This window comes from Apteryx rowi, unplaced genomic scaffold (genome assembly GCF_003343035.1).
Source record: "Apteryx rowi isolate R43461 unplaced genomic scaffold, aptRow1 scaffold_66, whole genome shotgun sequence".
NCBI lineage: Eukaryota > Metazoa > Chordata > Aves > Apterygiformes > Apterygidae > Apteryx > Apteryx rowi.
The window spans coordinates 2,858,695-2,884,259 of NW_020450938.1; the positions used below are offsets into that span (position 1 = coordinate 2,858,695).

The 25,565-nt window shown below is 37.0% G+C and overlaps 1 protein-coding gene across 1 annotated transcript in view; it reads left to right on the forward strand.

Moving 5' to 3' along the window:
- Positions 1-25,565, forward strand: part of RYR2 (ryanodine receptor 2) — a 479,557-nt gene that overhangs the window by 197,027 nt on the left and 256,965 nt on the right. The window contains exons 10-13 of the mRNA XM_026085098.1: positions 9,144-9,243; positions 12,665-12,761; positions 21,263-21,337; positions 24,558-24,714. Coding sequence (XP_025940883.1) covers positions 9,144-9,243; positions 12,665-12,761; positions 21,263-21,337; positions 24,558-24,714 — 429 coding nt within the window. The remainder of the gene's footprint in view (positions 1-9,143; positions 9,244-12,664; positions 12,762-21,262; positions 21,338-24,557; positions 24,715-25,565) is intronic.

Genomic DNA, 25,565 nt, shown 5'->3' on the forward strand with positions numbered 1-25,565 from the left:
AACTACATGGCTTCACAATCATAAGAATATTTGTATTTCTACTACCTACTCCAGATTTATATTAGCACTGTAAATAAAGCAATGATATTTGACCATATTACATGAAAATTCAAAGGGCCAGTTACCAATGGGTGAATATTTTTCGTAAAAGCTGTCTCTCCATTTCTAAACTCCGAGTCTTGTTCCTTTAGGGTATGTACAAAATACCTTCAAAAGCTGTATTTTAAATCTAACGTTCCCAACTGTGAAGACTGTGAGCTCGGAGATACCAACTTAACGGCACACCGCGGTTTCTCCCAAAGCCACCCCCAGCTAGTGCGGTACTATTACACAAGTGAACATTGCTCTTCCCTTCACATAACTTCTTGTACGTGTTTCTGTTTCCCAGGAGCCAACAGCCTTTTCACTTCTCCCCTTGGTAACATGCCACTCTGATTGTTTAACGTAATTAAGTTTAGCTGAGACCAGAATTGTTCCTTATCTGACCATAGTTTGTAGCCTGATGCTTCCACACAGACCTGAAGAGCAGCTTGTGTGCCTCAAACATTTCCCCCCCCCTTTTTTACCCCCAGCTATATCAGATGCTCCAGTGCTGTTTCCTACAAACCTTCCTTCACCAACATTAATGGAACCGCTAAGAGTCAATAATTTAGTATTCTGGATTCTTTTTGCACTATCTAGTTCAGAAAAAATCACCCATCCCTATACAGCCACACTTATCCTTCCCAAAACTGTATAATAAAACAAGGTATTGTAAAAGTGTATACATTTTTCCTTGGCAAAAACATACACACCAAGTTTTTATTTTCTACAGTGTCCAGTAGAAATGCCATAATAATGTATGAAAGCAAAAGAACAGATTCTTAGAATAACAGTCTTTTCATTTAGAGTACATCTTATACATCTTTAGCTCCTATTTTCTACTGCACTTAAAAAAGTAATGTAGCAACTGATACCTTTTACAGTAGTTTGGACTGTGGAGAGGTAAAGTTATTTGTATGAATCCACTTTGACAGTGAGACCAAGTGGATTATTAAATCYAGTCAAGGAACTTGTGGTTTTTGAGAGACTGAGTCTATCTTTTTGCCCTGAACAGCCTTTTTTTTTTGATTCCATTGAACAAGTGCTAAACTGATAGGAAGATTAGTGGGAAAATAAGAAAATAAAAATCTAGAGATRTGGATTTTGGCTGTTTGTTGGCTCTGGGCAGTAGTGTCCCTGGGCAAGTCTTTCAGTTGCTCTGACTCTCATTATCCCTACCTATACAATGGGATTTTAGATGCTTATTTTCCTCTATAGCATTTCTGAGGAAAAACACTTATATAAGAGCTTGTGGCATTATATAATGTATGAGTTGCACTGCTGCCAGATCCTTCAGAGAGGAAACTTGGCTCTGCTGAACCCTATTAGCATAGAGCAAGAAGATGTTCTGCTATAAATATTGCTGCTGTTTAAGTTCAGCCCAGAGTTGCTCTGTTTCCTTTCTTGAGGCAATGCAGGCCTGGGAACAGATGTAATTTATCCAGTATGTTTTCCCCCTCTTGTACATTTTTAGAATGTGCTGCTGCACTGAGGTATGCCTAATATATATTGTTAACTACATCCCATGGTAGCTTTCAAAGTTGTCAATTTTAAATAGTTTAGAAATTTAATTAATTCTGATTTCTTTCAAATTCATAAAGCCTCTGGATAACAATAGTTCTTAGTCTTTTAAACATCAGTCAAGAGAAATTCCGTATACATGAAAATGAAATGCAAAAGGAATGATCAAGATAAAAATTAAAATTAGTAGCAATGAGCTCAATGATATTTAGGTTGAGAAGTTAGGAAAGAAAAAAAAATCATTTTTAAACTTTAAATCTACACTGCAGAGATTTCAGTATAATGCAACAATTTCTGTACTGTGAGAGATATATATAGTAACTATCCTGCCTGTAATGCTGATCGGTAGCTGCATTATGCAAAGCTGTGAACAAGCCTTGCGGTCTGCCTCTCTTTTACTTAAGGTGACAATTTTTTTTTTTTTAAATATAGGAAACTAATACTCTTATTTCCTTTGAAATGAAAGCTTTTTTGTGAAGATTTTTATCACGGTTAACTGATGACAGAATTCAATTTCAAAATAATATTCTCTAAATTAGAARAAACTATTTGAAAGGTGCAGCTTATATTTGTTGTCTATCTTGGACAGGTGGACAGCTGTTCATGAAAACGGGAAAGATGTTCCCTCCTGATCCTCTTGCAACAATACACTGCTTATTTTCCATTCTCAGGTTTAGTTTGCTTTTATTTTTTTATCAGAGACTTGGGACAGCTCCTTCTCACAAATAAGGATCTGTAGCTTGTTTTGGCGCAATGGGACTCAGGGGACAGAACAGTGGGCTTTTTCCCCTCTTATGTTTTAATTGTAGGAGTATGAAAGTCAGTAGTTGGGCTTTGCATTGTTCTGTGTGACTTCACACATTATTCACTTATTCACTGTATCACACACATTCACTTATTTTTAGTTAAAAAAATAGAAAAAAATCATTTGAACCTGCATAAACAAACCTGAAATTAGTGGGGCAAAGGCAGCGTTGAGCTGCTCTTTACTCTGATGGTAATGCAGTTCCCACAGAGTCTTTATACAATTGAAATGTTATTGTGGAAGCTGGTAGATCTTCCTGATAATTGAGGTTGTCAAGCTGCTCTGCCTTATAAGACTCTACTTCCACGTGCTTATAATGTCAAAAATTACTTAATAGAAATAATAGCATCTATTTCCTTTTTTTCTTTTTTGTATCAGTCTGAGATTTTTTTAGTTCATCTAGAAGAGGTCAGCTGACTTTGAGCATGAACACTGTGAACAAAGAGTTCCCCTCATTAAAAAAAATTCACCTCACTTTCTTGGAAATGTTGAGCATTCCTCACTTTACAACAAGTACATGAAACTAGAAGGGGTGGTTGTCATATCACAGGTGTACTTTATTTAAGGAAAAAACCCTCTTGCCTAAATTTAGCAGAGAACATGTCCCTGAAACATTGCAGTTGGAACGTGACCGGGAAGGATTTCTTGATTTTATTTTAGCAGTTAAAAATCTGATGACTTTGCCCATTCTGTGCATGCCAGACCTCTTGCCGCTCCTGTGTGCTAATGAACTGTTTAAACTTCCCCCACAGTGAATAATTAAATATCCCCAAGCCTGGTGAAAGCAGATATGCCTTGTAACGGGTGGCTCAAGGCGGGGAGAAAGTATTGACAACTGAGAACTCAGTGTTTTATGTGCTGTCAGTGATCTGCTCGCACTTAAGACATGTGGAGGAGGAAGCTTTTAGAAAGTAGAAGGAACAAAAGGCCGGTGATGGAGAAGGGACAGGAATAGACTGTAAGAAAGACTGAGCCTGGGCCTGAAGTGGGAAGGAGGGAAACTGAGTGGGACTTGACTGCCTGGCTGAAGAGCTTGGCAGCTGGAGGGAGGCAAGCAGTAGTCATCTGCTACATGAAGCTGGTGACAAGGGAGGAATGGGCACCTGCTGGTTAAGACTGAATTAGAAATTTGGGGAAGAAAACCCATACTGTTTTGGCGAGGACGACTGAAAGAGGAACCGGTGGAGTGGGACTAGGGATGAAAGGAGAGAAGAGGGATCTACAAAGGAGCTGGGGTGAAGGGGGAAAACTGAACTGCCGGACAAWGATTCAGAGAGGGGAAAGTCTGGCCAAGAAATGCAAAAATAATTATGAGGGGCAGGATTTGTGCTAAGTTTCTGGAAAGATGTTGAATGCTGGATGACACGGGAAGAAAGAAGCTGAGCAAGAAAAAAGACAAAATGCTAAGCCTCAGCTTTGTAGGTCTGAGGAAAAATCTTTGAAGGAGAAAGAAATGTTAATTTTAGGTGATAAGGTAGCGTAACTGGGTTGAGAAGCTGGGTTGGTTAGGCAAGAGATATGGGACTGGGATAAAGAACAGGAACAACTGGGATAGGTAGCTGCTGTCAGCAACTATCTAGGAAACCCGCTGTATAAAAGCATCGGAGTCACCCGTGCTAGTGCTGACAGTCTACTCTGCTATTGATTTTCTGTTAGTTTAAATCCCAGATGTCTAATAAGTGGTTTTAAAAGTTTCTTCTGCATGTATTTCAGGTGGGTGTCAGTGCTGTATGTGCCACATACTGTTACCATTTTTTTAATTTGCTTTTTAAAAATGTGAGAAAATTACATACAAAATATACCGTAATAAAATATTTTTATTAAAATTGCAAAATCACAAACATTAGAAAATGCAAGAATTATGGCACCAAATATATTTAATGACATCTCTTAAATATGCAGTCACGCTAGTTTTTTATAGGTCGCTGTCTCAGTGCTAATGATAGAATTTCAAAGAATGTGTCAGGGTTGAGTAGTAGGGAGGCTGTGGAACAGAGCAACTTTGAAGATGAAATTTCAAGCTTCAGATTTCAAGGGCAGATTTCAAAGACTTTCAAGGGAATTGTAGGTGGAGAATGGGCATTGTAATGATTAAATAGTTAGCTTTTTTTCCTGGAGAATTAGATTCTGTACCAGACTCTGCTGTGGAATTTTCTGAGCAGATCCTCTTTTACACCAGACTTGCCTTCTGGTGGTCACTACCTCTGCCTTCCTTATCAGCTGGGTACCCGAGTCATGGCTCCAAGGACTTCTCCTTCTGCTAGAGCTTATGAGGTCCCAGAGTGGCTGAGCTTTGATGCCAGCCCGTGAAGATAATGGGAGCTGTGCCTTGAACATTAAAACTGTATATAATGCAGCCTGCATTACAGCAGGGGAAAAAACAGATCATTGTCACTTCAACTCGGGCATTTTAGATTAATGAAAACTTTTCAGGGTAAACTATGTGCCTCAGCTCTGCACTGGAAAATGGGGCTAATGCTACTCCTTTTGGGGGTTTGAGACAGTAAAGTCATTAATATTTGTTGTATTTTGTGAAACACTGTGATTGATGATAGCAAAAGAAAAGCCTGTGAGGAAATTAATAATTCTCTTCAGAGCTTTGAAGGATTGACACTATTGAATAAAGCATGAGGCTGCAAACTGAAGAATAAGGAGAAAACAGCGCTGAGCAGCTGTTCATGAAGTGAGCCCCTTTATCCTGTATATACCATGAGGCAGCACTTGTGGAAAAGTCCTACAGTATCGTGCCATTAGGAACTGTAATATGATGCATGCGCCAGAGGCCCTTCCATTTTCATAGGCTACTTGCAGTTTGATATTTCCTAACTTTTGACGTTTGCTTCTGCAAACTTAGTAATCTTTTGTTAATAAAAGCTCTTGTATATCATAATAAATGCTAATAATTTGGAAGCATAGGAGCTGATGTACTTCAGGCTTTCAATGACGACAGCTCAGGAGGAGAGCTAAAGGGGGGGAGGCAGGCTCCCCCCGTCGATTCACCATCGGGTTCGCATGCTTCCTGCCACACATCTAGCATTTTCTGCTGTCCGCAGCACGAGAGTAGATTAGATGAATATTGGTGGCTGATTTTTAATGGCAATTTCTGTGACCCTGTGGGCTTTGGCTGTGACTCTCCCTTTGCTGATGTTACCCCTGTGCTGAGTTGAGGGACTGAAAAAGGTCAGTGTATTACTCCCAACTCTCTTTCTGTATCAGTGGAAAAACTTTTTGCTTGCAGATTTGTTGGCTGTCTGTTTAAACCACTTTAGATGAATTCAAAGAAGCCAGGATTTTATAGAGCTTTAAACCCAAATAAAACTTCTTGGGCTTTGCCTACTTTGGATCAAAACTTAGATTACCATTTTTTTCCCTGCAATGTAAGTTTGCCCATATTTATTCAGACTTTTTCAAAATATTCATACACTTTTCTGTAAGTATAAATGTCTTGCCACTTTTAGACGTACACACAAAAAATAGTGATATAAAAACTTTACAGACATGCAATTTTGATACTTTTAGTTCTTTCCAATATTTATCTTCCTTGGAGTAAATATTTTCATTTATTTTGACAGCATCAGTATAATGATCAGTGTCACTTACTGAATGTTTTTTCACTGATTTCAGTAACACATTTTAATAGAAATGATACCTAGTAAGCATGGAGTGATTTTGTTTGTGCGGCTGCTGTAGCCGCTTGGGTTGGCCCCCCAAGAGCCCTTTCTCTCCTTCAGTGCAGCATATGCACTTTAACCTTCATATGTAGTTCTCAGATTCTACAGAAAGGAAGCTTTTCTTAAATTTATTATTGTTTTTCTTTTGTTGTTCTTGCTATCTGGAAGAGACTGAGAAATAAAGTCAGGGACATCATAATGTAAAGTGCAGATAGAAATAGATAGTGCTAGATGCGGTATCAGTATTGACACAGCTTAGCCATGAGGAAGCCTGAAGCAGGCATTTTGTTTTCTCTATGTTTTTTCTTTGCACACCTGCACGTTTCACAGAACAGAAACACTAGGTGCTGTTCAGTATATTTCTTTCAGTATATTCTTCTGGGGAAAAGAATGTATGAATTGAAATTTCATTGCCTCTTTCGAAAAAGCAGCCTGCATCTTTTCCCTGCAGTATCTGTGCATGCCATTAGTGCAGACTTACYGAGTACTGAATTTAGAATACATCATCTAGTTATTGTAAATGTAACTGTGCTACTGCAAGCGCTGTGGAAGACTTCTTATGGAAATTACCTTCTGATTCCTAAGCTCTTCAGTGAGCTTGAATACACTGTGTTCTTCAGTGAAGACCAAGGAACAGTTAATTTTTTTTTTTTTTTTTTTTTCAGAGCAGTATAGAGTTTATTAAATGAAGGTAGGTTCAGTTGGAAAATGTAATGTTAGGGGAAATTTCAGTCTTGGAGTTTATCCTTGAGAAGCTGCATCTAGACTGTAGTGTTTGCCTGTATTCATAAGATGCCATACTTTATTTTGAAAAGTGATTAGAAAGCTATGGCAGATTAAAAGCTGTTTTAGGAGTTTATCCTTATATTAGTAGAGGAGGCACATCTAGCAATGCATGTGCTTAAGATAGTACTTTTTCAGCTTAAGTAGTTTAGTATTTTCCATGCCTCAGCCAGAATTTCAGTAATATCAGGTCAACTGTATCCAGAACAGAGTTAGGAAGAAAGGCGCTTTTGACATTATTGAAAATATTCTTAGAATGTTTTGGGTGAGCCTGGACACCAGTGTGCAGAAAAGATAATATTTGGGTGAGACAAGAGGCTGAAGAACCTGCCTGTAAGTGTGACAGAAGATCCACGCCGGGGCAAGAATAGAGTGCAGGACTCCCAAACCCAACATATTTCTGCTTTGCAAGTGTTGTCACTGCAAAGCTGAAAGATGTGCTACACTTTACTGGGAGGTCCATGTAGAAGATAGCAACCTGCTACTTCTGCCGGGTACTCTGTTACATGCACAGCAAAGATCTGTGTAGTAGTTGCAGAGGCTCTCAGAACCAGTGTTCATGTCCATATCATGGACTTTGCATTATGGAATTTTGGTTTCATTTTGTTTCATTTTGATAATTTTATTCTGCTGAAAGTACAAAACCAAGCAGATAAGCACCAAAAAATTACAGGCAGAGTGCAAATTGCTTTAAAACAGCATTAAGACTGCAAAATCAAGCACTGAAAAGTTATGAAATCCGAGGATTAAAATTGGCAACTATAATCTGGTTTTCTTCTGTACATGTGGTGTGCTTCTGTGATTATTCATTGACATGCTACTTCCTCTGCAGAGTCATTTTGTTGTTTGCTATGGATGGTGTTCGAGAGTTGAATTTAGGACTGCATAGTTTATGGGACTGTAGCTGTCAGGACCCTTGCCTTCATTTGTAAATTGAATGATGCAGCAGTCTAGGGAAGTGAAGGAAAGGAGATAATTGCAAAAATATACTCTATACTTCTGTTCTGTGGTGGTCATGTGTGATACTGAGTAATTAATTTAAACCACACTTTTTAAAGATACGATCTGTTGACTTGACTTGAGACATCTGGGTTATAATCAGAGCTGCAACTGGAGTCAAAAGAAGTGAGAGAAATAATAGATGTTCTGAAAAGGGAAGTCAGCAATGTGTTTTTGTTCAGCCTTCTACTTATAAAATGGAACAGTAATTCAGTTGATATCACTGTGTGTTCTGAAGATAAGTTCATTAGCATGTATAAAGCACACAGATGCAAGAACTGCTCAGTTGATGGCAGCTCTAAATGACAGGGTTGTTATCCTTTTCTTCCTTTACCCATYCCGAATTACACGTTCTTCACAAGAAGTAATGGTCCTCCTTGGTTGTGCTGTTCAAGTCGCTAATTTTCCCTAACTGGAATCTGTGCAATGATCTTGGTTAGAGAAAACTGAACTATAAAAGTGAGGCCAAGAAGGCAGGAATGGSATTGGAGGTATGCTGGGGATTGTAATCTCTCAGCCTGGTCTACCATTGGTGACTAGTTTATATAATTGCACTAAGGGGAAAATAAAATGTGAAATGACTGTTCATTTCAGTTAGGGATATAAAAAAAGAAATTTGAGAAGAAAAAGCATCTTTGGCACTCACCAGAAAGAACAGATACATTGGCAGAAGATATACAATAATACAGTAAAAGAAGAGGACCCATTGAATTCTTAGGCAGGAAATGAGCTTTTCAGGGAAAGCTRTTTTCAGGTTTGCTTGGATCATGCAAGCTTGGTGCAAGAATATATTTTTGGAAACTTCTTTATGTGCCTTACGGAGTGAATTACTTGATTAAATGTTATCTTTGATCTGTTGGCAGTTTTAGGAAGGCAGTGGCCCACAAGAAATATTTAAGTGGTGAGTTATACCTGAAATATATAGATTAATGTTATATCCCCCTATTCAAACTTAGTGGAAAATCCCGTTGCATATAGAAGGAAGTACACCAATATAAGACCCCTGCAGCATTTAATAATCAAGTCTTCAGAGAAGAATTACATTCTAAGACCCCCAACAGCTGACCATTTTGTGTCATTTATGTATGTTTCTTCAAGGCAAATATGCTATATTATTCTAGCTTTATCTCCCATGCCCCTTGATGACTTTGCGTTTGCTTATGCAGACAGTGGGAACAATTTATGTATGAARGAACCAAGAGAATGTTTGATATTATTTCTGAATATGCTAATGAGATTTTTAATTAACCCCAGATAAAAGCCTCTCTCTCTTCTGGTTTTAGCATCTCTCTTATGGCAATGGGAGCTTACATGTTGATGCAGCCTTCCAGCAAACACTCTGGAGTGTAGCCCCAATCAGTTCAGGAAGTGAAGTTGCCCAAGGTAAGATGGACTCAACTTTAATTATTGAAAGATTGATTTTAAATGGAATACCTGAAAAATCCAACTATTCTGCCAAATGTTGCTGAAATATGGGAGTGGATTTCTCTTATTTGAATGTTTAATCAACTAAATAAATACTAAAATATTCTGAAAATGGAGAGGAAAAATTACGCTGAAAGGCATACTGATGGTTTTTACATCATAGTTTCTAAAGACTGAAAAGCTAATTCAAATCTCATTTTACTAAAGTTATGTTAATACATTTTACTAAAGGTATGTTAATACTTATAACATTTTCTTGATATGGCTTGCAGTCCTGGTTTAAATTATTATCTCAGATTATTCTGATGTGTGCAGTCATGGTTACATGCTCCTGTGACTCACTGAGTAAAAAATGCTGTTTGGTATGTTGAAAAAATTCTGGTGCTTTAAGCAACCCTCAATATTTGGAAACTGAATGTAAGACTGAATGTCTTTTTGCATCAGCCCATTACTTCTTGGATAGCCTTGAAATTTGGCAAAAAAAAAAAAAAAAAAAAGCTGACAGAGCTGCTTGGATAAATTCCCCAAATTCCCTCAGTATTTGAGCTGAATGGAAATTTCTGAGCATTTACAGTTGAAGACTGCTGTGGCCTGGCAAGATGGGCCCTGGATGTGAGTGGACAGCCTTTCTCTGCTCTGCTTTCAGGCATAGGCCCACTGGTGGCCTGCTGGACAGGAGGGAGAAGGGGAAGGTCGAGCACCAGAATACAGAAGGCTTGGTGCCAAACTTGGTAGCTTGGGTGAACATTAAATTGGCACAATGTGTCCAAGAAAGTAAAGACAAGAACTCAGTACAGGGGCAGAGAGAAAAAATTAAGAATGTGAATTGAGGTAGGACTGGGGAAGGGGAGAACTGGGAGTAACTAACGATGCCAAAGGTTGGGAGCTGGTGTGAGAACCTCCATGGTGACTTGGGGCAAGTAATATGGGAATATGGTCTGCTTGCAAGTGGATGGAGGGAGTAGTGGGGTTGTTCTCAGAGTCGAGGAAAGAAGAGCGGGATGGGAGCGATGGAAGTAGGGAACTGGGGTAGGAGTGTTGCTGCCGAACACAGAGTGGAGAAAACCTTTGAGGTCTTCTCCTCCTCTCCAGGCTGTTGCTTGTTTCTAAAAACTCCATATTCCATTCTCCTTGTCCTCCTGCTGCTGGCAGTGCTGGTGTGCCATTCATGTTAATAAGCCTAGTGCAGGTTATTAGCTGAGGCTCATGTTTGTGCTATGCCGCATCTCTCCAGCTGGCGATCCTCCCTAATGAGGCATGCCTGGCTGGATGGGAAGCACAAGTCCACGCTGATAGAATATAGTGATGTGTTATCCATTCTTACCACRGAAGATCATGTGAAAATAATATAATATGATTTTAGCAGTGGTGCATTTCTCTACCATAGGATTTGCTTGTACTTTGTTGTTACAGTTTTCCATTTTTGCTTTTCTCAGGTATAGACATTTAACTAATTTATCTTTCTGAGCAGTATCTTTCCTAGAGAAGATCAGCTGGATGGTGTCAGAAACAATTAGAGAAAAGACTCTATTTCAGCATATGCGGCAAATGCTACTGTAATCAAAGCTGTCTCATTGTGAAGGGAGAGTGATTCTGACACCTGGGCAATCGTGTGTGACCTATATGCCTCAGGAAGACTGTAACCAAACTGAAGATAAATTATCTCTAAATGGAGGAAGAGGAATATAAAGCTAAATTTAAATTTGTTAATATCTGCAAAATGATTGAGGTCTTCATATGCAAAGTACCAGTGTATAGGAACACCTAACACTAGAATGCCTACTCTTAATCAAAACTTTCCATTAGAAGTATAGTAATAAGAGTTTTCAGCCTTATGTCCGTGGAAAGAAAAAGGGATTTGTCTTTGCAGAACTCTTGAAACACGTCAGTTAAATGAAGTGACTTCAAAATGAAAATAATGGATAAATAATCCATAAAATGAGCTGGGGTATTGAAGGTAGTTTGTTAAAACAAAATGATTGTTTTTTGTATGCATTTTTGCAAAATTTGCTTACGTAGAAGTCAATTTAGTGTTTTAGTCAAAATGGAGCTTGAGGGCCAGGACAAGTAATTCTGCTAATTCTGTACTCCAGGTTTATACTGACATGGCTCCATATATAAACTAAGATATGTTAACTAAAATGCCGCCCTGCATCAAAATCAAGAATTTAAAGGTGAAAAATTCAAGTCTAAAATTAGCCACATAAGTATTTATCTGATATGATTTCAAAGGTTTGAAAAAAGTTTTTCCTGAATATACAGTAGCATCAAAATAAAACCCATGAAATGTGTATAGTCTGAATGTTGGGTCTTCAGCACCAGCTCTCTCTCTCCAGGTCTGCTCTTATTGYGCAGCAGTACTTGCTAATATGGACATAGCTTCAGACTACTATTCTAACAATACTTCAAAAAAAGGATTTTGATATAATAAAACCTATACCTTTTACTATATAAACCCAAGGAATTATGTTTTCACATCCTGCTCAAATAAGGAATTTGATATTAACTGATTCTAGCAAGAAGGAAGGAGTTTAGGAATTACCTTTGTGTACTTTAAACACTTGTTCAGTTTGTCAGATTAAAAAAATACCATTGAATTGCACTGAAAATCTACCAGGTGTTAGTACTCTTAAATTACTAGATTATAAAGCAATATAGGTAGGAAAACATAAAATTCAGCTTCTTTTTAATATCACCTCTCTGTTCCAAAGAGGCTGATGCGAAATTGATGTTGATATTTTTACTGATTAGAAAGGTAGACTTATTTTCAACTTCCATCTGCAGTGTCCTGGTTCCCAAATATTGTGAAGCTATGGGTATGTTCTGTCCCTTTGTGGACGTGGATTTTATTTGTACATAAACTGGAATCCTTAACTTCTAAAAAAACAAAACCGAGTGGGTGAGACGGAAGAGAAATAAGAAGCGTCTCCCACTTTACCTGTTGTAACTTGGGAGGCAAGTACTTGCTTCCTGGTTTCAGCTGGATCAGTCTTTTTCTGAGTTGCACGAACTCTGCAATCCCACCTGGTTCCAGTGAAATGTCCATCCTGTATCCTCTGCAGACTGGCTGAAGATGTGCTTGCTGCTCTGCTCAGCAGCATGTTTTCTGTGGCTCTTTCTCTTTTTCCCCCCTTTCCTAGTTGTTGACTTGAAGCTTGTCTTGGCCCTTGGCCATAGTCAGCTGGCTCCCCGGGGAAAGAGCCATGTCCCCCTTCCTCTCTGGACTCCCACCTGACACAGTGGCTCTCTTTTTATAGGAACATAAAGCACCAACAAAAAACAATTAAATAAAACAGATACTTTTTATTACGGTTTGAACCGTAGTTTTGTGTGTTGCTATGTTCAGACAAATACACTTGATTTTCTCCCTTCTTTCAAGGCTATCTGATAGGAGGAGATGTTCTGAGGTTATTGCATGGCCACATGGACGAATGCTTGACAGTCCCTTCTGGCGAACACGGAGAAGAACAAAGAAGGTAGGTTTTCTGGCTTAGAATAGAGTAATAATGAATTTTACAGAATCAGTGTTGAATGTCACTGGTAGCACAAATTTTTGAAGGATATCGTGATGAGCTCTCTCTCTCATAACACCAAGTGTTGCTGAGATCAGTTTTGGACATGAGGCTCTTCTGCACTTTCCTTTTGGTATTGTTTCAGTCTGCTTTCACTTACAGCTGTAAAAGTACTTATTGGAAGTGGACTTGGGACAGCAACATGAGACAAAATTCACTGAGTTGTTGGGGGACACCGAACAAAATTGAACTGAACCTTTTTTTTTTCCTTCTTCTTCTTTTCTTAGCTTAAAATCAAATCTAGAAGAATAAGCACCTGCAGCCTTTTCATCTGTTATGCTAACAGTTGAGTGGTTGTGATGGCACACACAAAATGGCAGGTTAACCCTATTATTGTGGTTATGATTTTATTACAACAGATTATTTATAATATTTACTGTTTGCTTTTGTTCTTGATGATTTATTACTTTTGTGCTTTTATTGTTATACATCTTATTGTGATTTTTGATAAATATTGTCATCTTTACTGACTTAAAAACACTGAAGGAAAAGTATCAGTTTCTTTACTGCTGTTTTTTCTGTTATCATACGTAATGCCTCAGGAGATGGTATGTTAAGATTATCGCTGAGTCTCTCAAGGCTACTAATCTGGGTTATTAATCTGAGGTGTACCTCACGTAGGAGTCTAGGACTAAAYTTATGGTTATTTTCATGATTGAAGGAATTCCAGAATGGAAGTAGAAAAATGATGACAGCTCAGGATGTGTCTTTTCCCTCTCAGTTAACTAATAAATCCAAAATGGTGATGACTGGCACTGAAAGCAGCATGTCTCAGTGGAGCCATTACACGGGTGAATCAAATATAAAATAAAATCAAAGTCCTGTTCGCTTGCTCTAATAAAATATACCCCAAGCCTTTTTTTCAGTAAGGCTTTAATGGAAGTGTCAGATTTATTCCTACCTTCAGCTTGAAAATGGTTACATGATAATGTTGATTTTGGAATACTTTGTTTATTTTGGCATATGGATGTCTGAATTTCCATGACAAAGAAAGTGCTGTTGATTTCCATGTTGAATTTTCGCAGGTTGCAAATAGAAATATATTTTCATTCTATGCCTTTTAAAGATAGAGAGCACTCCTAAAATATATAGATAGTAAAATTCTTCTATAAATTTGTAAATGCTAATGAAAGAAACTTCAGCCCTTTCACTTGAAAGGGTTTTTTTGTACAGCTGCTATCACTTCCTGACTCTTTCTCATTTCTTGTCTAGGGAAGAATTCTTAAACAGAGAAGATATTTCAAAATGCAGAAGACTTAAAATGTGATCAGTTCATGTTTTAATTTTAGTTACTACATAATAGACTCATTAGGTCTTGAAATTTATTGCTGCTATTACTATCCTCACCCTTGAAAGTGACACTGAGAATAAGACAATAATTAAATAGAATTCTACTAGTGTTTTCTCATATTTCATTTTAAATCCTGCAAAATTCCCATTAAATGCAGTGTAATTGCAGAACCGTAGGATGATCAAGCACTTCATTAATGAACCTTAACATTTAAGAACACATTAAAAATCTGTCCCTTTACAGCAACATAACATTATATAGAAAATGCAATAAAGGAGTGTTAAGTTGCCAGGTAAGAAGAAAATTCATTGATCTGCATGTGTATTCACATGAGACATCTTCATACCATATCACAAAGGGCAGTAAAGAGCAGGACTTTCCCACCACTTTCCCCCTGTTTTGAACATGATCAATTTGTTAACTGCTTTGAATACTTTTTTTGGAGAATTGTATATAATTATCTGGCAGAAGATATAAATCACTGTTTGTATTAAAGGTAGCTTGAAATGGTATTTGCTTTCAGTTAAGCATCTTTTCCTGTTGGCACTGTGACACTTTAATTTCTTATCCTCCTTTGCTAAGTATAGCTTTGAGTCTTCCTTTGTGCATCTGTAACATCAAGGGAATGAACACAATTTTTGCATTTATTTTGGCAGTTGATATTTAGAGGAGGTGCTGAAGTGCTTCTGTGAAATTGCTTACTATTGTTTCTTACTTCGATTAAAAACCATGCAAGATTATGCTCACACAAAATTCAGGCTATGCAACAAAGATTTTAAAAGTCATGTTATATGTCCGCTGGTGTTTTCTGGACAGTATTGACTCAGTCAACATTTGCCCCCTTTTAACATTCAATTAAATAGGAATCATTTTACAGTTTTCAATTTGTTGTAGAATATGTATTATTTTTATTTTCCTTTAAAAATGTTATCTAGTTATTAATACAGTACTTTACATTACTATAGAGACTGGATTGTTTTGCATTTGTTTTTTTCCTTAAAAGCCCCCCAAAAACTGACAGAAACCCCTGAAATAGGAGTGTATAACTGAAATTACTTTTTTTTTTAAATTGGATTATGATGTTTGCTCTTTATCGTTCATATTCTTTTACAGCTTAAAGTCCACACAGGAGTAGAACTGTGAGTATTTACAGTTCACAGTGTAGGGTGGGGCTATTGCAAATAATTTGCGTTTTGATTTGCAGTGTATATGTTAAAGCGATGACTGCTGTGGAATTTGGATCCTTCCAGAAATATATTGTTACAGAAAGAAATTACCTGTGAGAGAGAACATAGCACTCCTGGCTTTTCCAAAGTACTGCTGGAGGTGGAATAGACTGCAGTGTGTCAAAAGGCCAAAACATCCAGTAAGAAGAGGCCTTCGCGCAGGAGTGTATAGGAATAGCCTAATTTCCAGGGGCAGTTCTGTCATTCCTGCCTTTGACAGTTTCTTTGGGTTCAGGATACTATATTAAGGAAACGTTAAGGAAAAGTGCCAAGACAAGGTTGCTAGAGCTGTGTCTGGTTAGGAGTTTGTAAATCATATTGAATGATTGTATTGTTTACAAATTATATTACAAATATATTTAGAAATTATATTATTTTGTACTAGTCTCAGAAATGGATAAAAAGAGTTTAGAGTGATGAAAATCATAAGCTGCCTAGCTTAGCCACTCCCAGCTCTTTTCCCCTGGTTCTGGAAACCATGCTGTTCTCCTTAAAATGTGAGCAGATACTCTTAGATATGGCATTACTAACTAGTGGGGTCTATTATATCCAGGGAAGACAGGAATCTGACATGTGAAAATGATTGTTTATGACTGAAGCATGAGCTCAGAAAGTTTTCACCCAGGGGAAATCATTAAAAAAACCCCAAAACCCTGAACAGGGGTTCAGTGAGCCACTGAGCCTGAACAGTAATAACTATAATTTTATAAATAAATTTGAAAAATCCATAGAGTACTTTACTGGCTTCTCATATAATTGGCTTTCAAATTAAAAACAGAACAGCTTTGCCTGTAATTGAAGTGAACGGAACAATTTCTTTAAAGAGAATACAAAAACTCTACACAGCAGATTAGGACAGAACAAGTAAATAAATTGCTTTATAGCACTAGCATTTACAGAGTATTTTGGATACCTTAATTTAAAATAGATTTGAAGTAGATCACTGAGATTACTCTTTGAGTTTTGTACAGGGTTTCCTAGAAAATATAGGACATGTTCACTGTAAGAATGAATTCAGAGCCTGGTATTTATTTTTATTATGGCCAAATCTTCCCTAGCTTGTAGTAAGTACGGTATGTCGTGTAATCACCCTTTCCTCCTAGATAATGCTTTGTGGCAAGGCATGTGGTTTGAAAGCAAACAGTAAGATTCGCTGTGGTTCCTGCTTCTTCTAGTTTCTCTGGAGGCATTTTATCTGCTCTTGATCTGTGTAGACAGAATAACTCTGACTTAAAAAATATGCTTCCTTCTGGTGACCCCAATCCAATTCTTGAAATAAGAACTGTAACTTGAGCCTTGATGTCTTTTTTGGATTTATTCATTTATGTATAATCCAGGTACTATATTTTTATGCTGTTATGTTAATCAACCCCCCCATCAAAACAATAAATTAAATATATTTTCAAAACAAGTCAAAAGTTTAGATAAGACCTTCATATTTATGACATCCTGATTCATTCCCAGTTACTGAAGTTTACTCCATTTCTTTGCTGTGGAATTTACAGGTTTTTGAACGAAGAAAACCTCAACAGCCACAAAATGCTATTTTCAATTACCCCATTTAACGCCCTGTATTAGTCGGTGGATTTCATTGATCTGATTGCCTGCTCTTTGCTCAACAATGCTACGATAAGAATATGAATTCGATAATGATTCTTGCAGAGTTTTGGTATGCAGTAGTCTATTTTAACCTGTGTAATTAATTCAGTATTGTAAGTGGAGATGATAGAACCAGATATCTAGCTTTCTTTTTGAGGTTTACAGTTGCTTTGCATCCACATGGTATCTCGCAAGGCTAAAGCAGGAGCGTGCTAGGAATAAGCGAGAGCATGGTTAATTCTCAGTAGTGCCTGCTTTCTTGTCCTAGTAACGCTTCTCTGCTTGTGCACAGAGGGCCCTGCGCCGTTAATACTAGTAGAAAGTGAGGCACTGGGGGAAGGTTGCACCATCCTTAGTGCTGTACTTACAGCATGGGACCTGTAATACAAATTAGTTGGCAGGTTCCAGCTCTAGTGACTTTATAATAAGTGGAATTAAATGGATTAAGGACACAGTCAGGAAGAACTTGGTGTTTTAAACTTGAACTTCAAGTCATAGGTCAGATAAAGTAACTTCATTACACCAATTAATTCACTAGATCAGGTTTTATAGTAAAGATGAACTGAAAATTCTCAGTGGTTCTGAATTTCTTATAGATATTCTCCTTTGAAATAAAAGTGACCAGTATTCTGGATCTGTAAGTGTAGAAAACACAATGAAAATATTTTTGAAAATGTGAGCAATTGGTGTTCTGATCATGGCTCAGAAGGTAAAGGCTATGCTGAACTTTCTAGGTGAAGAGGAGGGCTCTTTGTAGCTCTTGTTGATATCTTTGGTTTTTTTGCTGTTCGTTATTCTTTCTTCATGAATTTACATTATTTGCAATTTCATAATAAGTTTCTGTAAATTGCAGGTTTTCTCTGCTGTTTGGCAAGCAATGCTCATTTTTTCCTGCACTTTGTAATTTGACATTTTATTTTTTCCATCTTATCAGTGTGAATCTGTAGTAACACCCTTGATAGGCAGAAAGAATTGTTGTAGGTTATTCACATGTCGTTAAAAGCCCTGTTTTGTCTGACTTAGTAATATCAATATCTTTTAAAGATTACCAGTGTCTGTTTCAGGAAGGATTAAAATGTTATGAACCGTGGTTCTTTCTGGGCACTGAACTGTTGTCAATACTATATAAAAAGAAATGAGCCATAGCCTATGGAGTAATTTTTCATACAGAACAAATACTAAGGATGATCAGTTGAGCAATTTCAGAGCAGTTTACTACCTGCATTTCAATGAAAGGAGTTAAAAATGAACTTTTGATTTCTTAGACAAAATAAAAAGGCGTATGACAAGATATGAATTTACTCAGTCCCTCTGGGGTGATGGTTAGTATACATGCTGCTGTCTTATGGTAAGAGCATCGTGACTTGCCCTTCACTACAGAAGAGATGAAATAACTTTAATTTGAAGCTTCCTTTTCTTTACCACATTGTCCATAGAGAAGAGAAAGTCTAGCTAAAGGCCCCACAGCTTAGGCCCTGTACTAGCACCTGCCTGGTTTTTGTAGTATGTATCTTCTGTCCTGTCCTTCCAAAATCTTGCTGCTCCATCCTTGGCCCCAAACTCTGGGCTTCTGCTTTTGCTTCCTAGCCGGTCATCCTGTCACTGTTTTTCCTGAGGCTTTGCTACTCCCTGGCTGACTATTATCCCTAAAGTGCTGTCGCTGTTTTTTGCCTTTGCTCCCTCTGCTGCTGTCATATCCGCTCATAGGGAAATAAGAGAGAGAATCCCAGGATCCTTTTTGTTTTCCTTTGGCAAAAAAATAGCACATTTGTGTTTAGGATTTCTTCCTTTCTGTCTCTTTCCCAAACTTTTCTCTTACATGATCAAGGACTGGTGACTCCTCTTTGAAGGAACAGAGAGATGAAATAGGGGATGTACAGTAACATAAAAGAAAGCAACTTAGCACATGAGAAACCATTCTTTTAAGTTCACAATGGGAATGTTTTTAAACATTTAAAATTACACTGGTTCAACTGCTACATATTATCCAAAGCTAGCCTCAGAAGAGTACTCAGACTGAGGAACAAGTGACAGCTTCCAGGTTTCCAATGTGAAAAAGARTTTTATTCCTGGAAGGTGACAAGGTACCAATTTAAAAATGAAACATTCTGTTTAATTTAAGCCTTTGCTTCCACCTGATTTGTCACATACTTTTAATGACTCGAGAACTGCTTAATAAAACTGTAAAATTTTGTATTATATGAATGCAAGAATTCCAAATGCATTTGTCAGCTGGCTTCATATTGAAATAAGCCAGGGTGTAATCAGAATGTTTTGACTTAAAAAATGTGTGATATCTAATCTGTTATTGTTTAGGTGTTACAACAGCAACCCAATCTGTTAGTTGCAGAACAAGAATTTAAACAAATGTCTGAATAGAAGAGGGAGTGGGTGAATAGAGCAGTAGCTGAATACAAGATAAATTATCATTTGCATTTCACTGTACTAATGAAGGTTAATTTCAACAAAAAATAAGATTTAACTTGAATTTTGATCTGTGAGAGAAAATACAAAAGGGTTACTAATGCTCGTCAGCTGCTCCTAGTGCTGTAAGCCATTGCAGCAAATGACTCAGATAATAAGTGGAGAAAATACAAGGTTTAAAGTCAAGGATTACAAGAACAAGAGGAGAATTTCATACACATTTATAACTTCTTTTTTGGTAGGTGAAGCACATGTCAGTGATTCTATTTATGTATGGGTCTTTAATATTCAGGGTGACTGATTCTGTAAATGTAGTGAGGAGTGATTATTTTGTATTTTGAATATTTTTCCCATATAGTTTAAGTCTTCATTCATTTGCAATGTCTGGGAGTGTTTTTTTGTTTGTTCAGTGTTTTAGCTTAGCTTTTGCCATACCTTAATGCTTTACCATTTCCTTTCTTCTCTTTATTTTTACCCAGCATTAATACTTTCTAGTGTCTTCCAAAATGAGTTTTAGCACGTTTATAGTTTTATGTATTATTATCAATATTGAGAAGTACAGTTTAACTCACTTTTTCTTTTGGGTTTGAACCATTTATTTCAATGTGCAGTTTTATTCCATGCTAAGCATCAGTTCCTCTGGATTATATGCACAGAAGGACTTTGGAAGCAAAACCCTAATAGGTTCCTACATAGGCACCTGACTCCAAAATTCTGGTCCTCAAAAAATTGCTTATACCTAACAATGGGAACTGCCTGTAATTTCAGTAATAATGATCCCTAAAGCTATGCCTCTGGGTAGGTCTAGAAGTGCTTAATCTTGACTGAAGATCACAGCATTTACTTCATCCGTAAGCTCTTCTAGGATCCATAAACTCTGCCATCCTCTGGCAGCATTCCCTGAAGCGCTCCTCTGATAAGCGTAGCGACAGCACTCCTTTGCAGAAGTGACTCTTTTCTTCATTTTCCCGAACACGAGGCCTAGGCTATTAAAATCTGGAAGTGGCTTAAGGCTGGAGGTAGGCGCACTGCAGTCCAAAGAAAAAGGCTCCCTAAATCTAGGGGAGTGGCAGTGCTTAGTACTCGCCGTGCTCCTCTGTGTGTGCTTGGGAAAGAGTCTCATTCAGGGCTTTGGCCATGTCTCTAAGCCATTTTGTGGCTCTGAATGGATCTAATGTATATTGCATATCAATGTTTAGAATAATGGAAAAAATCAGTTTTTGAGACTTGGTTGTTTTTTAAAAGCACTCAGATTTCTGGATATATGCAAGGAACAAGAAGGGGTGATTGCATATTGAAATTTGGAAGTAGGAAAGTGTTTACATCTGAGATGTCTGAAAACTATGTCAGCGTGGTTTGTGAAACCTTTGGTGCTATGATAAGGTAATAAAATACAATGACAAATAGGTGAATGTTCATAATTCAGTGTAGTAAATTGGTCGAGTTATTTTTATAATGTAAGCTCTGAGAAAACACTACCTTTGTTGTGGGTGGGATGCAGTGATCACAAATCCTTATGCTCATTTGATGTCTATTTACTGTTAGAACCTAGTAATACTGTAATCATCAGTTTTTTTCCCCCCTCCTTGAATCTTTGTCCTTAAAAGCAGTACAAGAAAGATACCTAAGTGAAAAATGTCACATTGCAACAATAGATGCAAAAGGCAATTAAAATAAAATTTCAGTAGTTAGATCTGAAGGTTTAATTGAAAAGAGCAGGTATTGAATATGATAACCATAGGAATCTGACAGTTACAGTAACTGTTTTGGCTCTTTTCAAATGAGAAATGCAGTTAAACAAATATGAGCAATCCTTACTTATGACAGAGCTGAACATATAGTGTGTGCCTTTGCTTGATTTTCAGAACTGTCCATTATGAAGGTGGTGCTGTATCCATTCACGCCCGTTCCCTTTGGCGACTAGAGACTCTAAGAGTTGCGTAAGTAAAATCTCTCTCGGCAAAAAGACATCAGTTTAGCTGGGGACTTTTGGTACAAAAACAGCGTTCCTGTAAAAACAGATTTGATAATACTAAATCTTCTGCAAAAAGCACTTTATGCCACTTTTAGGAAAAATTAAACAGCTCCCTTCCTGTAGAGAATGCGTGTTAATATTCTAATTTATGTGTGTGTGTCGATTTTTTTGAAGTTTCCTCAAGTTATTATAGCTATCAGTGAATTGACTGTTTACCTTTTTTACACACATCTGTGACATATTTAAGAGAAACAGTTCTGATTACAATAACTTACATGTGCAACCCTCTGACTTATTCAAGCGATCTGGATGTCTTGAAAGGTAAAAATTTACAGAAAGAATCTTACCTTGCAAGGGCACTGGCATGATAGCTAGAAATCATGCTGTGTTTGTGACTGTAATGATCAAGAACGCATTGTAAAATTTCAGTTAAATTTTATTGCAAATATATGTTTGTCACAAAATTTCTAGTGACCAAAAGATGTTTGCTTTTAGACATTAAATGATGGCACCTGAAGTTACACTAGTGGTACTGTTCTCTTCATGTACATTTTATTTAATGGAATGATGTTAAATGTCATTGATAGGGCAGTGGGGAGGGGTTTTTTTTGCTTGGCCTAAAATTGGCCTTGAGAGTGCTTGAGTGACAGCAATGAAACTGTAGGTGGATCTCCGGCTCTCTCTTTTCCACATTGCACATACTTCCCTAATAAACAGTGGCACTGGAACAATGTGGGGATTTGAGAAATGACAGGTTTCTATTAAGACTAACTTATATCTCAGCTTGATAGGCACTGTAAGCACACTTTTGAAGTGTAAACTTTTGAACATATATGACTGAAGAAAACTGAGAGAACTGGCAAAACAACTAAGCAATGGCAATGGTAATCTTCCTTTCTAAGCAGCATGATTTGTTACCAGAAAAAAAAAAAAAGAATCCCAAGAATAACACTCTTTCTGTCAAGCCCTTCACCTCTCTATTCCTGTATGTTATTCTAATAGCTATATATATCCATTGCCAAATTGCAGATGCATTATTATTCATGCAAATATTGCGATTTATAATGTAGTATCTCCCTGCCTGAAGTACTCCATCAATTCTAGTCCTTCCCAAAAGACTTCAAGTACAATATTAATTCTTTCARTTTGATGTGATTCTGCAGGAATCAGTTTCTGAACTTTCCCTGCTAGTGGAGAACCCCCGAGACATATCCTTCCATGCAGATTGTCTAGGCAGTTTATGCGTGTGTTTGCCCTGCCTGCTGTGATGGCCTGCCATGCGATACCTGATACTTGTTGCTTAGGTGACATGGTCCTATGCACAAATTATAGAAAAGAATTTAAAGTAGTTAGCAATGGCCTTACAAGATACTTTCGGCTCAAAAAACTTTTGTTGTAAGGGTGTGTTTTGACCTTTTTCCTGTGCTGCAGGGTTGAACTAGGAGGATGGCTCAATTACACTACGCTTGTGTTTTCTGTTTCTTAGCATCCAAGTGAAGCAGGCTACTGGGGCCAACTGGAGTAGACTATAAATTGAATCAGACTAGAGGAAAGGCAAATCCTTGCATGGCCCATGATAAAAAAGGTGCAGGACTGATGTATTTTGCTAGACCCAGCAATATAATACCTGAGATTCATGACATGACGTTTTAGTTGAATAACAGAAGAATTTATGCTAGAACACCAATGATTTAGATGTGTCTTTGTGGAGTGTACTGACGTCACTGTGTAGAAGACATAATGGAAAAAAGAAATGCATTGCTAAGATGTAAAGCTTCCATATTTCCTTCCTCTGATGAGTTGCCCCCCTGTAACAAAAGAAAATAGTTAAGGGGGAAAAAAACCTTCATGCCTTTGGCCTGTTTAAAAAAACCAATAACTAAAAAGCTTTAGATGTTTAATTAGTGAAGTGTAACAAATCTTGCTACAAAAGAGAAGACAGGTATTGCTCTTGCATTTTAAAAGCATCTTTCAAATTGTTTTTGCATACTTTGCATACAGTATGGCTAACACTTAAGAAGAAATGCTTAAACAAATGAATATTTGTATTGCACAGGCAAGTTCTTCAATCTGCTACACATATTTGGGAAAATGAAAATGATTTAAACCTGTATAAGATGTTCATTTAAGTCATTTTCCGACTTATATATGAATATATATGAAGCATAAGGGTAAAAGGATTTTGTTTTAAAAGTTTTTTTGCCTGGAATTATTTTAAATGCAAGTGAAAAGATGCACTAATAAAAAATTCTGATGTGGGAATGAGTTTATAATCAGGTTCAGTTGAAAGGGATATGTTTGCATATTTCATTGATAATATTTGAACAGGTATTGATAATTTGGGCTATTTCATGCCACAGTAGGAGTGGAGAATCATTATTATTAGTATTTGTGGAAGCACCTCAGAACCTCAGCAATATGTCCTAATCCCCATTATACTGGGCATTTTGGAAACACAGAATAAAAATAGAGTGTGTACATATTTCTGAAGTGCAAACTTTTGAAGACTTATTACTAAAGAAAGTTTTGTGAAGAACCAGCAAAACTCTCAGGCATGGCAGTTTTCCAATCTAAGGAAAATTCGAGAACCCTTCTGGGAGAGCTATGTGTAACACACCCTTCTTAGTCATCTCTACACAGGAGTTAATCAGGAAGGTCAGAAGAACTGACTTTTCCAGAGCTCAGCTTGAGGCAAGAAGTGAAAAACCTATGGTTTCTATATTTTGGCTTGAGGAGCTCTTAAGAAGATTAGATGGGAAATTTTTGCCTTTTTTCCTTCAGTTCCTCCCCTAGAATATGAAGAATCTGCCTAATTGTTTTTAAAATTCATATTTTGAATCATCCATCTAAAATGTGCTGACTGCTAAAAGAAGAGTGCTCTGGGAGAGTAAGGGAGCCTGGCAGCTGGTAGATGAAATGTTGGAGAGGGAACTGGCTGGAACCATGGTGGCCTGCGTAAAGGAAAAGGTTTAGATTATTTGTTTCTTTTGGAGTGATTTTATATGAAATAACCACACTGTAGTCATTTTCCTGGTGATAATCGGAAGTTTAGAATTTAACAATAGATGGAAACTATTCCAATTAGTTGGTAATATAATGTTCTTTTCAATATTTTTGCTAATAGTTAAATTTCAGATTTGTTCAGATTCAGATTTGTTAAAGATTTTTCCTGTGAACTTTCTTAGGTGGAGTGGCAGCCACATTAGATGGGGACAGCCATTCAGACTAAGACATATAACGACAGGGAGATATTTAAGCCTCCTGGATGACAAGAGTCTTCTTCTTACAGACAAAGAGAAAGCAGATGTAAAATCTACAGCATTCTGTTTTCGGTCTTCCAAGGTATGGAATCAGTGCAGCATTAATGTAACTAATAATACTTGCCTTCTCTTTAATAAGCAAGATTTAGAGATTTCCTTTTGTATTAATTATCAGAGCCTTTCTACCTTTTTGCTGATTAAAAAAAAGAATTCAGTATAATTAATATGTAGAAAGCTTGTTTTATTATATTTGCATTGGGGGGTGTTGCCTGGCTGGTTGTTTTTTACTGCTTTTCCATTTTTGAACAGTCTCCTGGTTTCTTATTTATTTTTCTGATGAACTTTACTAGTACTTCACTGCTTTATCTGTGTTGGCTGAGATAGGAAGAATTTATAATATTGCAGGTTCTTTAATTAAATTGGAGAATCAGGATTTTTTTAGTTAGATGCTTTACTGCATTCTAATTTACAATTATCACAGTTTGCATTATACACTAGGCATTTTCCTTTGACACTTTCAATAAGCACTTCAAATTAAAAAGTATACTTTGTATAGTGGGTGAACAGTTTAAAATAATACTGTGATAAATTCTTTAATAACCTTTATTTTTTAATACTTTTCAACCACAGCACGATATTGCTGAAAAATTTCCAATAGTAATATTTTTTACATTTATCTTTTAAAATATATAATAATAAACAGAATGATAAACGTTTCAATAACCGTTCTGTAGCAATTACTTTATGTGTTTTTAATTATTTTCACTGTATGCTTGGTGTGATAAGTAATAACTATACACCTGAAAGCAGCTATATAGACTTGTGCACTCTGAAAAATGAAGAGTTAGATCAGGTGACTGTTGTTTGGAGACCCAGACAATGCCTTTTTTTTTTTTTTTTACCCAGTTAGAAAAGCCCTGGAAATACTTAGAA